The 17964-nt window shown below is 43.0% G+C and overlaps 1 protein-coding gene across 2 annotated transcripts; it reads right to left on the bottom strand.

Moving 5' to 3' along the window:
• Nucleotides 1-180: 180 nt before the first annotated feature.
• rgs17 (regulator of G protein signaling 17) lies at nucleotides 181-17613 on the bottom strand. Of its 2 annotated transcripts, XM_053436122.1 has the most exons (7): nucleotides 17465-17613; nucleotides 12626-15268; nucleotides 12428-12547; nucleotides 11428-11558; nucleotides 8357-8431; nucleotides 8035-8266; nucleotides 181-7917 (listed from the first exon to the last, which is right to left on the bottom strand). In XM_053436122.1, exons 2-7 carry the CDS (start codon nucleotides 12635-12637, stop codon nucleotides 7729-7731), a joined length of 759 nt encoding a protein of 252 aa, XP_053292097.1. In that variant the 5' UTR covers nucleotides 12638-15268; nucleotides 17465-17613; the 3' UTR covers nucleotides 181-7728. The 2 variants fall into 2 exon arrangements, with proteins under 2 accessions (XP_053292097.1, XP_053292098.1); XM_053436123.1 differs by lacking the exon at nucleotides 12428-12547 and having other exon boundaries at nucleotides 14867-15268.
• Between the last annotated feature and the right edge of the window lie 351 nt (nucleotides 17614-17964).

The raw sequence follows: 17964 nt of genomic DNA, 5'->3' as shown, positions 1-17964 counted from the left end.
TTGAGATGAAATCGAAGTAAAAAAAAAGAAATGAAACCTTATGTTGAAATAACTTAAAACAGTATAAAAAACAGTGAACAGCTTATTTTGTTACACAGTTGGATCTGAGTCCACATCAGGGACAATGCAAAATGTTCAATGTGAGTTTACAGAGGTCCGTGAAGTCGATTCTTTTTTAACGTGGTCGATTCAGAGAAATCACATAAACGTCAACAGCAACAACGTGACATGAAAAATAAAAAAATGTGTTTCATGAGGAACATTTTCAGAACATGTGATCTTATATTCCAACAATTCCTCTGACCCCCCCCCTTTCACATTGATTATCATTTTTGGCACATTAGATCCACCGACAGTTGCATTGATCACTGTGTCAGGTAAACACAAGCCTCTTTCTTTGTGTTGTTAAAATTGTATTCAGCTCAATTATTATTTTTAAATGTTTTTGAAGGAATAGACATTTTGCAAATACGTTCATTCACTTAGAATCAACACCACCTCTATGATTCATGAAGCTGGAGCTAAAGCAGACGGTTAGAAAGTCTGATCCCACATCAAAAACACAAATTTGTTGCTTTTACATTGTTTTTGAACACGTTTTTATTTGTATATGCATTTAACAGGATTAAATAAATTGGCTTTAAAGGTGGACTATGACAGGATAGCTAGTCTGAGTTCGCTGGTCCTAGCGTCATATAATACAGATATGAGAGCAGCATCGAACAAAAGTGAAAGTGTTTTCCAAAAAAACGTCAAACTCTTCTCCTCCTCAACCAAACCACAGTATCACACAGCTTGTGTAACTTTATCCACGGAAACGAGTTTACTTTTTCTAAAACTACACAATCACTTCTGTGATCTTGAATTCTACTGTCCTCGGGGAAAACGATAAGTCACATCTGTTTCGTGGTCTCATGCAGAGAATTGCCAATACAACTAAATGTTTCTCACAAAACGCACAAATTCCCATTGGCTCAGTTGTGTTAACTTGGTATCGGCTCTGTCTTGAAGTACAGAATTCACAGCCCTGTAAGACGAGGCCAGATGAGCCCCCCCCCACCATGCTACGCTACAACACGGGATGGCGCTTCATCAAGGTTGGACTGATGAGATAATAAAAAGTCTTTCAATGCTACAATTAAGAGAATTCCTGCGTCCTTGGGAGGTTTGGACACAAGGACCGACAATCCGTTTTCTTTGATAAAATTCAAAGTCAGGATAAAGGGTGCTCAGATCCTAGCGGATAGCTCGGCCCTGAGGAAGTCGCACAGGAGTTTTAATCTTCCAATCTCAGCGTCTTAAACCTGAACACTTAGAAGTCACATCTGCCTTATATTTCAACATAAGGTTCTGCGAGAGGAGTCAATGTCCCCCAACGACGCCTTTGGACCATTAGTGTCCACTAGGGGGAAATTAAACCTGCCATGATGGAAATAAAAGTCGGTTTCTCAGCCCTCGTCCAACAAGTTTGTTTAGCAGCTAGTGAGAAATAGTAAAAAGCTGAACTAGACAAAATCCTTGAAGAAAAAGCTCACCGCACTAGAACTGTCCTGATAAAAGTTGCTCTGCAATTCATGCATGTGGAAATTACCAACCATCTACATTTGTAAATACAAAGAGGGTCCTTCAGTCCTTCTGATAAAACATGAGACACTCAAAACAAGAAGTACCCAGAACCTTCAATATTAGTGAAACGTACTAGAAGAAAAATATGAACCTCTCAAAAGAGTTTCTGATATTTTTAATAGTCTGCATACTGCAGTACTTGAATACATACTCATACAGTATCGTTTATAGCAAATAACTGAATTATTTCATTTATTTAGCAAAAAGCATGCTGAATAGAAAAGAATGTCACCTTTTTTTTTGTGTTGCCTAAAGTGACAGTAAAATTTATTTTTATTTTCACCTGCGGTTCATCTCTCAATGACTCTGTGATCTATCTACAAAGGCGTGACACAACCGAAGAGGCTTAGGCATCGAAATCAATAAAGAGAAAGTTGATTGCCTAAAAGAACTGTTGAAAGCCGACTTCAACCAGTACCTGCTCAAACATGACCTCTTTCCCAAAGTAGCACAAACACCTCCAGTGGAGAGGTAGAAAAAGAGAGACGGTACGAGGGCGTCGGTTCGAGCATCAGTGCGATTTTTGCTGTAAAGTGGGGGCGTCCCTGCTCCAACTTAAATTAACACTGTCGCGAGTGTGATGTTCCAGACGGAGGAAGTGAGAGCCCGAGAGAGAGAGAGAGAGAGAGAGAGAGAGAGAGAGAGAGAGAGAGAGAGAGAGAGAGAAAGTGAGACAGAAAAAGAGAAATTGAGGTCTGATGTGAAGCTTAAAGAGGCATCGACCCAACACACAAACTCAGGTCGAGCTTCAAACCAACGTCAGTGGATCAACCCGTCTGCCCTTGTCCACGTTATATATATATATATACGCTGTGAAGGATTGTGGGAAAAATATGTAAGACGTCAACTCTCGTGCTCTTGCTTCTTCAGTTCAGGAGCTAAGTTTTCTGTAAAAATAATGAATATAAAAAAATAGCTGAATGACCGGTCCTCTAGCAACTGTTTGACTCTTCTTACATTTGGCATTTATGGAATATTTAATACAAAATAAAACATGAAACCCCCACTTCTGCTGATGTGTTGGGCCTCAACGCTACTGTATTCACACAGTGATAGTCTGGACGTGGCTACAAACACCAGAAGAAGAAGAACAGGGAACAAAGCTGCTGCTGTTTGCTGATGACATGCTTCCGTCCGTTTCTTATTTTAAAGTTCACGACAGCTGTGCAGTGTCCGGTGACAAAAACATAACCATGGAAAAAAAATAAACAAAAAAGTTAATTATTTCATGGTAAGTGGAATTTCTTTATTAATGAATAACTTGTTATAAAAAGATAACTATGGACAGTGCACATCTCAAAGGCAGATACCAAATAATATCTCTGCTTGTTTCCAGGTTTGCTCGACTCAGCCCTTCAAAGTAAGACCATGTAACTTTTGCATAAGGAAACAACAGAGTCCAGAACTCTTACAGAGGAAAATCACGAGCGGTAAAATAGTCGTTACACTCGGTGGTTGTTGCGTTGCAGCCGGTCCGGTTCGGTCTCGGTCACCAGCTTCCTTTAGCAGGAGTTACATCGTCTTGCTTTTTAAATGACCACGATGTTAAAGTGAGAAATGACATGGACAAAGTACTGGGTGACCCGGAAACACCTTATTGAGACCACAGGCTGTGGGGCTGGATAACAACGTTTGTCACAGACAGTCATGAAGTGTTTTGCTCCTTGAATAAATAAAGTCTTTCACCGCTCAGCGAGGAGACACCGCACAGGATCAGCTACTCGGCTCCTCGACCTTTCACTCATCTACATCATCTCACCAAGACTCCAGCACACAGCCACATTATGTCAGACAACAACACATTTATTTGTATTCAGCAAGGTTTCTTTTTTTTTTTTATCATCACGAAGGCATATACTATTTTCTCTGTATATTACTTGTTTTATATATATATATTTATATAATATTTATATAGAAACAAAAATAAGCGTACATTTTTGCTGAGTAAGATTGAAGAATATCAGCAAAGGGCAATGTAAACCATGGTCCATCTAAAACAGGTGATGGTGCGGTAGCTCGCCCTTTTCCCAGCCCACCCACAGTAACAGATTTGCATAGGCAAAAATGGGATTAGCCCTTAGACAGTGGATTCCTGAATACTTTATAGAGATGCAAAATCTATTTCAGCTCAACACAATTGAAAACAAACATACATACAAAACCAAAAAACAATAACGTTGACTAGGCCACGCTCTCTTTAACCCCCCCGGTCATATACATAGTCATTTTTCTGTGCACATTTTTGTTTACAGTGTTAGGCTTCAAGTAGATGTAAAAACAACTTGTACATTGACAACTAGATGTGAAATAAATTAACCAACATGAGAGGTAGTGAAAAGCCTACAGAGACGTTTGTTGTTTTTTTTGTTTTTTTTATACAAAGGAAAAAAATAAAAACGTGTCAGTAAGGCCAAAGCTTCGCCAACCTCTTCAATCCCATCCGGACACTTCAGCTCTCAAACTTATTATTTTGTTTTTGTTTTTTTAAGTCAACAAAACCCACGTTTCCAAAAATCCCCACTCGATTGGAACCCGTGGAAAAGACAAAACTCTGAAACCCAGCGATGACACATCACTTCACATCATCATCATTGCTTGTAAAATCCACATTTGAAATTCAGTTATTAAAAATAAACAACCGTGGACTTCTCCCTCCCCCCGCCCCCCCGACCGTGTAAAAGTCACAATAAATTAAGAGGGACGGACGTGAGCAGGGACGCTGGGTGTCCTGCTGCCTCCGTCCTCCCTCTAAAAACTCTCAAGGTTCTCGTGGACATGTCCGTTCGCACTGGGCAGGGACGGTGTCCGCCTGAGACCTGCTGACCGCCCTGCTGGACACTTAGCTCCCACCGCTGTTATGAGTATTTTATTAAGGTACACACATCTCACAATTTATAAATGTAAACTTGGTTTAATTGCACCATGAGTTCATTATCTGGTTCTTGGTGGAACATTCTCATGTGAATCACTGTGTAGACTCAGCGACAAGAAAACATGGCTGAACTGTGCAGAGGAGAAATCTGTCTGCGCTTTCTACCGACTCAGAAATCCAAATTACAAACCATCTAATATGATCTCAATGTTTCCTGGAGATTAAAACTTGCTCCAGGGACTAAATGTAGAATTTAAACCTTTTCGATTCAGATCCGGTTATCGAGTCTTTCTTCCTCTGCTTCCGATCAACTGGGCGCATGCATGCACGGCTCATCAGTAAAGCAGCTAAGCAGTTTCAATCGAGCCCTTGTGGATATTAATGTAGAGTGAAATGTGAGTATTGCCAAAGGTTAAATATTTTATATTTTCAATAAAGAACATCACAAAAACTGTTAAGTTGGTTTAGACTTCTTGACTTTACAGTGTCAATTTGACACTTTTTTTTTATTTTGTAAATATGTTAGCTTGGTTTTGAACTGGCAGTTTCATCAATAACATGAGTATGAGAATAAATAGAGGAAAACTCAAATTCCCATAAATCCATTGACTCTAAACTTTTAAAGTGAGTTATATGTTTCTGCTAACTAAAGGCAGAAACATTTTGGATTACTCGGTCGGTGGAATTAAAGCTTTTCCCACTATCAGGATACAGAAAAAGCTGTTAACGGTAGAAATTTATTAGATGATTCAAAACCAATCTAACATAGAAGGACACAGCTTCAAATAGACAATGATCTATTATCGTTAAACTACTAAACATCCAATTGCACTTCAACCGTCTTCAATCGACATCCTGTTGTCTACTGTTGAATTGAATTTAGATCAAACTTGGCACGTGAACTTCAGGTAGTTACAGGTGGTGGCAACATGGATGCCTACATTTATCAGTGAGGAGTGGCACTGTTCAATTGACACTTTATTAAGACTGCACTAACCACTGAACCGAGACGGTTATCCATCGCGTGGCGTGAAGAGAACACTTGGAGGCCCCGGTTAATTTTCAAAAAAATAGCACACACTGCACTCATGCACTTTCTACTGCACGTCCACAAGCCAGAAACAAAGTTCATGTTCAAATGTTCACATCGTCAAAAAACGAAATGTCCTTTTGTAGAATTAAAATGTTAATGGGGCATTTGGCAAGACCCGCTTAAAGTTTTTTTTTCTATTTTATTTTTCCTGTTAAGTGTGTAACTTTTCCATACACACACACACACACACACACACATTAGCTGTTATCATCGCATGCTGTCAAAGTCGGATTAGAAGTGACAAACCGGAGTGTGTGTGTGAGGGCTGGCAGTGAGATGGACGATTAGCATGGCTAGCACAAGCATGCTAACTGCTTGCCTACAGCATGCTGACACCTAGTTAGCCTTCTGAAGACTAAAAGGCTAGCATGTTAGCATTGTTACGCCGACCTTTTTCATTAGCTCTGGTAAAAAACAAACTAATCAGAAGTGTTCTACATGGGCAGCAGCTAACTGAAGGAGAACCATTCACTCCATGTGCTGGACAATCAGACCCGAACAGCCTGTCACACCTGATGTCTCCTCACAGCATCTCTGACATCTTGTTTGGCACCTGGTTCTCGAATCTGCTCTGAGATATTGGACGTTCAACTTTGACGACTGTCATATTACCGCAGGCTTCTGAAGCTAGAGCCTTACAGACAAAGGTCGGGGCTCGAGGACCCTTTTTTTTAAATCACATCGGTGCCTGCTGCAAATACTCAAATCCAGGTCAAACACTAAAGAGTAAAACCCTTCTCTTCTGCTCGTGAATTTCAAAATGCAAATGACTTTTTGGAGTCAATGTTGGGGTCTTTTTATGTTATCCAGTGGTGGGGGGGGGGTTCCCACCCCCCCCACAGTGGGCACCTGTGCTTGTCAGGCTGTGATGGTCTGAGTTGGAGGGAGGGAAGGGGGGAGTGAAAAACCGGATGGGAGGTAGGGATCGTTGGACAAACTGTGGTTGCTTCCCAGCAAAACTCCAGCAGCGCCTGTGCTGCCTTTTTCCTCACATGTAAAAGGCATTGTGATTTTCTCAGTGAAGAGATTATTTTTTTTGTCTAAAGTTCATGAGTAGTAACAACACATGTAGCTGCCCAACCACAATTCTAGCCCTTACTTCTCCCAGTTAAAGAATCCTAAAGAAGGAAAGTGCCTGGACGGACGGCTAAATGGATGTATGGGTGGATGGATGGATGGGTGGATGGATAGATGGATGGGTGGATGGGTGGATGGGTGGGTAGGTGCTTTTGCCACTGCCTCTGCCGCAGAAGCCATTAAATCTCCTCATCAATGAAACGGCAGTAAGCTCAACATGGGCAGAAGTGTACTTCCCTTCACTGAACAAAAACAACCAGACAGAGACAGGTCCCCGTCTTAATACATCTCAATATTCAAAAACAGTTGCAGTCCGCGGCTTACATCGTCAAGCTACTGTCGAGAGAGAGAGAGTCACATGCAGAGCCAGTGCTTCTACTGGTTAAATGGGCAGAAAACTCAGACTCTCCAGCTCCCACCAACAACTAGGTGTCGTGTTTGGATATCACAGAAGAAAAAAAAAATCAAAAACAAGACAAAATCAAACAATTACTGAGGAATGGGACAGAGTTAGAAAGAACACAATAAAAACATGAAAGAGAATGAGGAAAGAGAGAGAACTTTAGAAGTGAGGGTAGAAAGCATGAGGTCTAAATATTACAGTACAGGAACAGTTGGCTTGTCCTTTTTTTCATCTCTCTCTCTCTCTCTCTCTTTTTCTGTCCCCGCCGCCTGAGGAGTCCTCGTCCACAGGTGAGCGACGGCTGGCCAACGGGTCGGCCGGTTCGACCCACGTGGGTCGGCCACCGTCAACCGAAACCAACAGCACAAACTGCGAGCGAAACAATCACTGGCCAGATTTAAAGGTCTTGAATTCGACCAATAACCAACCAGCAAAGGCCGACCTGGCTCCAGTGAGGAACTGGATTTAAATTGCTTAAAAAATATAAATAAAAAAAAAAAAACACACAACCAGCTATCTTGGACGTCATTCAGTCTTTTCAATCAAAAAAGGGAGAGATTTTTTTCCAAACCCGACTTCTGGCACCATAGTAGTATTTGAAGTTTAAGTAGTAGTCTCGTTGGTGTACGATGGCAATGAGGGAGGAGTGAAGGGGGTCTAGGGGTCGAGGCAGGTGCGCCTCCTGTTGGCCAGGAGGTCTCTGTAAACGGAGGAGTTGAGGAAACGGGGAAAGGAGTCGCGGTGCATCAGGGTGTAGATCTGGAGCTGGGCCTCCTCGTAGATCAGGTTGCTGGGCTCAGCCAGACTCTGGTTTATTCCTTCTCTGACCCGGGAGTCCAGACTCACCTGAGAGGAAGAAAAACAAAGTGAGTTCATCAATAACTTATCAATATAATGTCACTATATTCACATAACACGGACAAAGTTTCACTTCTGTAGAGTTAACTCATATTCAGTCGCTACCTCTTTGGGCGATAATATGGACACGTAGTCTTCGTAGATAATCCTGGCCTTCTCATCCACCACGGTGGGATTGGTCTCCTTCTTCAGCTCCTCACAGGCCAACCAGAAGAGCAGGTTGTCCTCGCTGTACTCCGAGCGCAGGAACTCCTGGAAGACCTCCCGGCCCTCCAACGAGCGCAGCATCATCTCGAAGCTCCGGGCCCACGACAGCAGCTCCTCGAGACTGGGGCATCTGAAGACGAAGACACGCATGTGTTTGTGAGACCGACAAAAGGAACAACAAACACAATAATACTCGCAAAACACACGAGACTGGACTTACTGATCATCTTCAGCTTCAATACTGTCCATCTTGGTGCAGGTCTGTCGCTCACTCCTCTCCAGCCTGTCGTCATTCCTGGATTAAAGACAAGACATGAGTTCAATTAAATAAAAGACTGGATAGTTGTTCATTGTCTGCACGCACATATCTGTCATCTTCATCCTTTGTTACCATTTAAGTTAATGTATAACAGGCACATTAATCAACGATGGAAGCCTCTGTAAAGTTCTGCACACGGAAGCTCCAGTGTGATCTTTGAACCGACAAAAATAATCTACAGTAAACGTTGCCGCATATTCAAAGTCAGCGAAACAATAAAGCTTCAGTGAAGGTCTTTATGTAAACTCTGGAAACACACACGGTAGCCTCTCTGTCTATCGCAGCTCCGTCACACTTGCTGAGTCCACAATGCAACACACACTGAGCTGTCTATTTTCGTCCCACCGTGGAGGATCTTTCCTTCCTCTTGCTGTCTCTTGTCAAAGTCCCCATTGTGCAGCAGTAATGGGCTAAGCTAGCCACAGCCTCCCGGCGCCCTCACAATACAGCTAAATATACAGGCTGTTCTTCACAGCTGTTTTGCATGTGATCGGTGGATGGAAATAGAAGGCACCCCAACCAGATAAGGGCCCTGTGTGAGGGTGGCTGAGGAGGAGCTGGAGTGTGTAACACTCTCACACACACTCAGCCTCAGTCTCTACAACTTCACCACAGAGGCAGACGAGATCTCCTGCGATTCACACACTCTCACAGATCTCTACCACTGCACTGGGCATGATGGTTAAAAAAAGGAAAGTGACACAGAGCGCAATGCAGTGATTTGTATGCAACTCGTACAAAGGTTCCAGCTGTGCAACATGTCCCCCCCCCCCCCAGCCGTCACTCCAAAATAAATAAACATACAGGGGACCCAAGACGATTTTCCAGGCGCGTTCCGGAGGCACCGACACCGGCAATTGATTGAAAAACACACAGCGGAGTCACAGAGCACTCACCACGGGCCCCGCTCCGCAAGCTGCCACCACTTCAGATGAAGTGGTGTGAAAGAAGCAGCACATTCACCATTCACTGCCTGAACACAATGTTTCATTCACTCCTCTCTCCGGGCGAGGTTGCGGCCACAGTGAGGCAGCTGTAGCAGCCGTTGCTGGTTTCAGTGCCTTGCTCAGGGACAACATGGCGCAGCGGGTCTTTGTGCGAGTATCTGACCTACTGTGCGATCTCCAAGTATTCAACCACTGACACAATTTGTGAGTGTGCTGGTTGAGCACTCGAGTTTGAGATTGTAGTGAAAGGTCAGAATTAAAGCTCTGAATTACCTCCATCAAAGAGGTTATGTTTTCATCTGAATTTACTCATTACACTGGTTGGATTTCCATCAAACAGTGGAAGAGTGCAGAAAGGGTCAGATTGGAATCGATTAACTTTCTTTAACTTGTAAATTTCCTAAATAATACAGATATCTTGATGAATGAAGCCACTGAGCAATGCATGACGTCACCCCATTCAAAGTGAATGAGCCGTGCATCGATTGAAGCCACCAATGCTTACGTGTGAGTCCATCGTAATTGAACTAGAGACTCTGAGTTGAGTCCTGTGCGCCTTCCACACAGAAATCTTTGTTTACAAGAAACTGAGCCAATGCATTATACCTCATCAAATGCAACTTTAGATGGATATCACAGGGCTCGTGTCCCTTAGAGTTGATGACGTACAGTAAAGGAGGACCCTTTAACTACAGAACGTGGGCTCCACATTACAGTGGAAACCGGATATAGAGATCAATCCTTGTTATGGATAAAAGTCAATCCTTGTTATGGATTGTTTTTGGGTCACAAACAGGTCTTTTCATACACGTTTGGATTGTTCTAAAGGTTTTTTGTGTCATTTTCTGTATAAAACACAGTTTTTAAACTTTGACAACTGTAAATATGTGGGTTGGTTTGTCGAAAGGTCGGATGAGGCCCAAGCTCTGTGTCACTTTAAAGCCCGAGTTGATTTTCTAGGACATCAGTGTAATATCACAGGATTAGAGACGGGAGCAACTGTTTGTCGTTTCAGGCACTGGTTTTATTCCTGTGTTGCTTGGTGACAAACCTAACGCTGTTTTCAGTTTCCATTGGCTTTTTCTTGTTTTAGCACAATAACTGTACAGAAAAACTATAAAATAATAAAAAATGTAAAAACAAATAACCCATAAAGTCAACTGACTTTCTAATAATCTAATCTAATAAATATAATACTTTAGGAGTGTCTCTGTAAATCAGACATTGCTTTCGAACTAAAGTCCCTGTCTCTTAAAAAAACACCACACAGTTGGCTCTTGGTTTTGTCGATCTTTTCATTGAGTAGTTATACAGTTATAATACAGTTATTAACAATTACCACTTGAACTTAAAACTAAACAAAATTAGCAACAGACAGCAGTTACAAACTCTGACTGGGGACCAAATAATATGATACGATTTTTCTTTAAAAAATATTAGTTTGAGCTATTTTAAGTAGATTACTCTAATTCTCTAAAGCGGTTTACCTGCAATGGATCTGGACACAGCCTGAAACGCACTTGCACCGTACAGTTACACTGTACACATAGAGCCCATGGAGTGTATAGTAGTGTATAGTATAGTATAGTATAGAATAGCATAGCACAGTATAGTATTGCTGAGTAATATAGTATAAACTTGTGAATTATAGTATATCATATATTTAGTCTGGTATATTTAGTAAGTATAGCGCAGCATAGTATATAGTATAGTATGGTAAAGTATATAGTATAGGAGAGTACAGTGCATTGTAGAATAGTGTGGTGTAGTATCTTAGGATATGATATAGTATAACACAGTATATAGTTGTATAGCAAAGTGTAGTGCATTATAATGTTGTACAGTACGGTGTAGTATTGTATGGAGTAGTTCAGTATAGTATGCTATAGTCTGGTATAGTACAGTAGGTTATAGTACATACTAGTATAATACAGTATATTTTGGCTTAGTATTGTACCCTTTAGTATAGCACACATTAGTATGGTATAGTACCGTATGGTATAGTACAGTATGATGTTTTCTTACCAGAGACACTTGCAGCAGCCGCACCAGCAGAGGCAGCAGGTGTTGGGTCGGGGCTGTCCAGGGGCCTGTGGGGGGGCCTCGATGTGAGCCGCCTGCCTTTTTCTCATCTCCACTCCGCTCACACTTCGGGGCTTCACAGCAGATACAGGTGGAGAATTAACACAGTTAAATATGATCCACATCAACAATAATACAACAGAGAGCGTTGCTGCAAATGTAGTTCCAAGTATTACAGCCTATATATCTTATTAGAGAGTGAAAATACAAGAAACTGTGTGAGTGTGTGTGTGTGTGTGTGAGTGAAAAGAGAGCTAGAGCACTCGAGCAGAAGAGAGGATTCCCTCCCTTGTACGCTTGCTGGCATTGAGCCAAGTGTTTCACTCGGCTTTGACTGACACTACACATACATTTCAGTGGTAACACAGCAACGGACTCTACACATCACGTTTAGGATAGACGCGTGTGCAATAAATACGCAAATTCACACACACACTAACACAATAGTTAAATGAAAACAGTTGCTGGTAAAAATTTAAGTTAGTTGACCGAGCGATTTACAGCGAAAAATCCATTTCTGTTTAGTTGATAGCTAAGAAAGAATTCCGATAAAATGTTCACTTGTGTCTCGGAGTGTGAGTCTCGGCTCTGGCTCCGATCGGCAGTGATGGAGACATGACCCCCGAGTGACTGTTCTAATGTCTTCATCGTTTTGACAGCATTGATGCCGACGCTGCAACTTTTCCTGTGTGCTCTCTGAACGTCAACACGACTTTCTGTGAAATAGCCAAAAACTCACCAGGGAGAAACCATAAAGATAAAAGTCATTTTACCAGGTTTACCACATTTAGAAACAATCCATTGACCTGTTTATGTAATGTAAAAAAAAACTGAAATAAAAATAGTCAAATTATTCCAAGGGACATACATGAGGGGATCCCTGTAACATTTTGAGAACTAGACTAGCAGCTTTCTCCCAGTGAGTCCGAAAGCCAATAGTTACATTCTTGGACACGACAAAGATTGGCGGAGAAGAGGATGTCATGTCACAACCAGTTGGTCTGCTCAATGAGCTCCTCCAATCAACACTGGGCAGATAATCTCTCTTTCGCTGAGGGATTCTCTGTGAAAAAAAGGAACTGATTAACTCCAGTCTTGTAGTCTAGGAATCAAAAGGCAGCTAATGAAGCACTTTACTTACCTGCAACATCATGGTTCAAATTAAACTCCTCATTAAACACTCAAAAGAAATCCGAACAACCGCGCTGCACAGCCAACAGATGAGCCGGCTCTCGTCTCTCTGGCTGCTTCCTGCTCTGCATGCAGACAGTTTTACTGCTATGATGATACATTGCAGGTGAGGCTGACAGACGGCCTGCGTAATATGCAAATGTTTTTGCCGGACCGGTGGAGTGGCCATCAGTTATTCAGCGCCAGTGGAAAGAGCAGGCAGCGAGATGCAAACGACGGCAAGGGTCCGGCTTTGTTTCCGAACCCAGAGAGGGACGCCGCATTGACCACATCATGCAAATACCGAGTGGAAATACAAATGCAATGAGAGGAGTGGGAAGGAACAATAGAGAGAGATAGGATCTGTAATATGAGCAGCGAGTTTTCCCGTAACCATTTTCTACTTTTATTAGTTTAGATATAATGTAAATTTCGTTATGAGGCAAAAATGTTAACTTCCAAAACGCAGCACACCGTATCATTCAGTGGGGAACAGGTTATTCCCCGACGAATGGGCCGTATGAGTCTGTTAAAGTAAATGTCCTTTCCACAAAGCAATCCCCGAGGAATGATGACACCATCTGCATTTAGACTGGTTCCCTATAAACTCACTTTAGCTGATTTCAGACATGCACTGAACTCTGCATAATCTCCTGACATTCTGCAAAGGGGCTGTACGGGAGAAAGCAAATGGCCGAATCGGACGCTCCGGACTTTCTACAGAGTTTCTCCTGCTAACCTTCTAGTGCAAACTCCGGATAATGTGCGAATGAGCCCATGTGAGAATACAGCATGGGCTTCTCCGGAGGATTCACCACAAACGTGGAAAGACGAGAATCGAGAGCTTTTGACGATAAGGGCCGACGTCTATGTGATGTAAACAAGAACACATGATCTCCGCAATGGAAATAAATACGTCACATTCTGCCGCCTCATGCCGTGCCACCCCTCTTCTAAAGGCTCTGGAGGATTTGCATTGCTGTGAATGCGTCTCACGGTAGAATCTCCTGCTGAATTGTGCAGCAGTGAAAGGCAAACTCTAAATCTGGAGCCCAGTGTGCCGACATTCTCCGGAGTTCATGTCTGAAAACAGCCTTTCAAATATGCAACTTTCACAGCACAAAGGAAACGTGTGTCTGCTGCTGCACAACTAAAATCAGAGAGAGGACAGTGCTTCTGGCAATCTGTAATTTTCCCAAGGTAGTGAAAATGGTGGAAGAACTGGAGGAACTTGAGCAATATACTACTTAAAGTGTCCTTAAAATGTTATATAGATATTACAGAGCCATAATGTATTAATTTTTCTTTATTGTGGACGGAGTGTGAATAATTCATAAGATGTCCACTGTGAGAACACACCATGGCTCTCTAGTGTTAAACCCTTCAACACATAAAGCTCTGGTGTCTTTACTGCGAGGCTTCACATACTGCGGGTTTGCAGCTGTGAGCCGGACTTATCACTTCTGATCAACGGCATTCGATGAAGATCAACCGAGCGCCAGGATGATCCCAGCAAATAGGACGCACCTAAATAGAAGATGGACCCACTGTGGTACAAATATCCTCCGCTGTGGTGTGATTCTATTTTTTAAACTTAGAAAGTCAAAGTGGAAAAGCAACAGAAAACTATGTAAACCCTTCTCCAGCAGCTCTTCCTGGAATTACCACTGTAAATTTGTAACTTATTCATACTTTTTTATCATATTTTTGTAATTTTTAAGGTGAAAAACAATCTTTTCAAAAGTTTTTGGAACTTTAGATGTTACAACTGAGTGTTAGCACCACATACTAAAGCGTAAATTAATGAGACGCTCGCAGACGACAGCTTATCTTCTGATATTCCACCTTTAAAATGACACTAAGCCCAAAAAATTATGTTATTTATCATAATATTACAACTATGTTCTTCAATACTGAAACCTTATTATTTATAATATTACGAGTTGGTTCGCGAAGTCGATGACTTCTTTTCACTTTCATAGAATCTGACAACCATCAGTAGAGTGCAATGTAGCAGTGGCTTTACTACAAGTATACAGGAACTGATAAATAAGTATATTAACACTTCATTGAGGAAAACATATACCATCTCTTTATAGAACTTTCTTTTACTTCTACTTGGGTCAGTTACCACGAACTTGGAGATATTATATCTCCTTCCCTTCGGACACTGTTATCAGTTAGAATGAAACCAGACAGAGGTCCAACTTACCATGAATTACTGAGTTTCTAAAAACAGGTCAGACAGAGCAATCATGGCGTGAGGTAATAGGTTGCTGGACGATGGCAGGCCGGTTGACGGAGCCACTGGGCGGTGGACTGTCTGGGCGTCGGTTCGGCCGACACACTGGCCGTTTGGCTCGCTGCAGGTTCGGGGCAAAGCAGGGAGGTTCTTTTCACCACAGAGAAGAGAAGTTAGTGGCCTCACCATCCCTGACCGACGGCCACGGACACGAAAGCTGAGGCCAGGCGTGAGAACTTCCTCTCCTTGTTTCCTTATTTCACCCGCCTACGTTAGTTTTGTCGCTCGACGTCGCCTCCTAGGCGTCCTCGGGTGTCGGTGAACGGGTCATTTATGGACTTGGGAGTAGAGGGAGCAATTAAAGTACAGCATCTGAAAAAGACACAAAGCAAAAACACAAAGGTGTTACTGTGAAAGTGAAAAAATATAAAAGTGCCATATAAAGTCTTAATAGAGTGGAAACATAGCCAACGCTTACATAATGCCAAACGTACACACACTGGGAGAGTAGAACCTTGTTTTCAACTCCATCATGTCATGCTATATATTACATATAATCCATAATCCATTGTTTTTGGAGCGGATATCAGTTTTCAGACTGTATCTGTCTGCATTTGTTTTATGTTCTTGTGTTGTACTGGGGAAATGCTCAACTGCCTTAACCCAGGAGGATGACAGCAGCAAAGTAACTTTGGTAACAGGCCTCCTAAAAGGAGAAGTGAATTGTGAAAGTGTTTGGTTGGGGGGGGGGGGGGGGGGGGTCATTGCCTTTTCTGAAGCTGAAATTAATACTTCACTAATAAAAAAGGCAAATGGGAAATCAGGTAATCCTTAAAGAAACGGTTCCCCCACCCAAACTATTCTGTTTTCTATCAGTCTAAACTGAACTGTTGGTAACTCATTAAACAAATAAAAGGCAACAATCGACTGATTTATCAACAATGAAAGCAAATCGTTATCTGTAGAGGAAAACACTTTGGACGGGTCTCCATCAAGAGACAATCATATCATCATAAAGATGCTACGTGTTATTATAATGGAGGACAATGCAGCTGAGTCGACGCTCTACCAAAGAAGCTCTTGCAGTTACAATCAGAACGAATGGGATATATCTTTTTGTGTCTTATGGGATCATTTAAATCTCGAAAATACTTCAACTAGATTTTCAACATTTTCAGAACAGTGGTGTGAACAGTGATCGATTTATCTGTCGGCCTCAGCGCTAGTGTTTGCTGGTACCAAAACTTTTATTTCAAAGAATAAACACAGAAAATATGTTTTTGTGAACCTTTTCACGCAAGAAAAAACTTTCTGTTGTACTTTGGTTGTATTTCCTTGTAGTTAAACTGTAAAATATCGACCCTCAATTGCATTTCTTGGTCATAAGGGTCCAATAATGAAATCTTAGGAATCACTGACATTCTTAATCCACATATATCAGCTGATATTCTGATATTTTTAATGCTTCTGCTCCCTAATATTGGCATCGGCCTCCAAAAAAATCCTTATCAGTCGCTCTGTCCTGTACAACACTGTGTAAAACGATCTCAGACTCATTCTGCAGCATGAGAACAATCCTATACATACAGTCAAAGCCATGAACAACAGGGAGAACGAGGGTCTGACCCACACAGATCCCAGAAGCATGGAGTCAGTGGTGGATTCCATGAGGAAGCACAAGACACTGGAACACAGAGGAGCTGCTGCAAGCTGCTAGGAACAACTGTCTGAGAAAACACATGGAATTTATTACTGTTATATGAAGAGTATAAACAACCTGTGTCGCTGCTGCATGACTTTTACAGCCTGACACATTTGCTGGATGACAAATTAACCTGAGGTGTGCGAACCAGACAGCTGCTTTTCTACTGAGCTTCTCTGAACGCAGCCGAATCAGGAAGTCACCCCGGATGTCAGTGCCCACATAACCTGGACTCCTCTGACCCAACCCGCCCGTGGGGGACGTTAGTGCGGGTGACACAAGAGGAAAGAGGGGCTGGAAACGGGTCACGGTGAAGTGCAAAGAGAGGAAGTTGGAGGAAGCTGTCGCAGCGCGAGGATCCGCTGCAGCTGCCCGAAGGCCCCTGGGTGTCTCCGGGGAAGAAGTAATCAGGCTCACCGGACCCTGCTCCCTGTGCAACTAGCTCTGCTGGCTAGCTGCTGCTGCTGCTGCTGGGTGCACGGTTCCTCCTGCAGCTGTCCGAACCACCAGCGAGCCCAGCGGCTGCAGGTCCGAGGTCCGAGCCCCGGCCGGGGAGGGGAGGGGAGATCCCCCCCCCCTCCAGGTGACACCACCGGAGTGGAGGGGCGGGGGGGAGGCGAGCACGGGGCAGCACGGTGCTGACTGTCGCACCGAATTTTATTTTTGTATTATGTCTTCCTCAAGGAGTCAAACACCACCCACTTTCTTCGTGCTAGCGTTAGCCGACAGATCCGCTATCTCTCGCAGCGAGAGGAGGAGGAGGAGGAGGAGGCGGCTGAGCAGCAGCAGCAGCAGCAGCTAGCGTCGTGCTAACGTCAGCTAGCAATTCCGTGTGGAGCATTAGCGCAGAAGAACCAGCATCTTACCGCTTCGCGCCGGGCTGTCAGTGTCCGAGGGCGACGGGAGCGATAACGCGACGTCCCGGTGTCCGTTCAGCGACATCGCAAACGGGAATCCCGCGGAGTAAAGTCCATCGCCGTTTTTCCTGCCATCCGCCCCACTTCAGCACCGAACGCCGCCGAGCCCCTGGATGCACTGCGCAGGCGCGCTGCCGCCGCTGCTCTGTGGCTGCAGCCCGGCGAGATGCACCGCGGAGGGCACACACACAAACTAACACACACACACACACACACACTAATGCACACTAACACATACGCACACTAATGCACACACATACTAACACACACACTAATACACACACATGCAAACACACTCTCCAAAAAATATTCATACAATAACTCGAATAACAGTCATTCTACAAACTCACACAAACTCCTCGAGACTCACAAAAGTGCAGGCAATCGTATTACTTTTGTTTGATCGTTATTATAATGAAACTATTGAATATGTTGCATTGCTCTGAACA

The sequence above is a fragment of the Pleuronectes platessa genome, chromosome 12 (assembly GCF_947347685.1).
Source record: "Pleuronectes platessa chromosome 12, fPlePla1.1, whole genome shotgun sequence".
Classification (NCBI taxonomy): domain Eukaryota; kingdom Metazoa; phylum Chordata; class Actinopteri; order Pleuronectiformes; family Pleuronectidae; genus Pleuronectes; species Pleuronectes platessa.
Note: the sequence above shows the minus strand (reverse complement) of the source record. Positions and strands in the feature narration are given on the sequence as shown.

What these genes read in the sequence shown, in the direction of transcription:
- rgs17 (XM_053436122.1), bottom strand. An exon ending in GGCTGCTGCAAGTGTCTCTG is followed by an intron (nt 8,432 to 11,427) that starts GTAAGAAAACAT and finishes TCTTTAATCCAG; the next exon opens with GAATGACGACAGGCTGGAGA. An exon ending in CCATATTATCGCCCAAAGAG is followed by an intron (nt 7,918 to 8,034) that starts GTAGCGACTGAA and finishes TCTTCCTCTCAG; the next exon opens with GTGAGTCTGGACTCCCGGGT.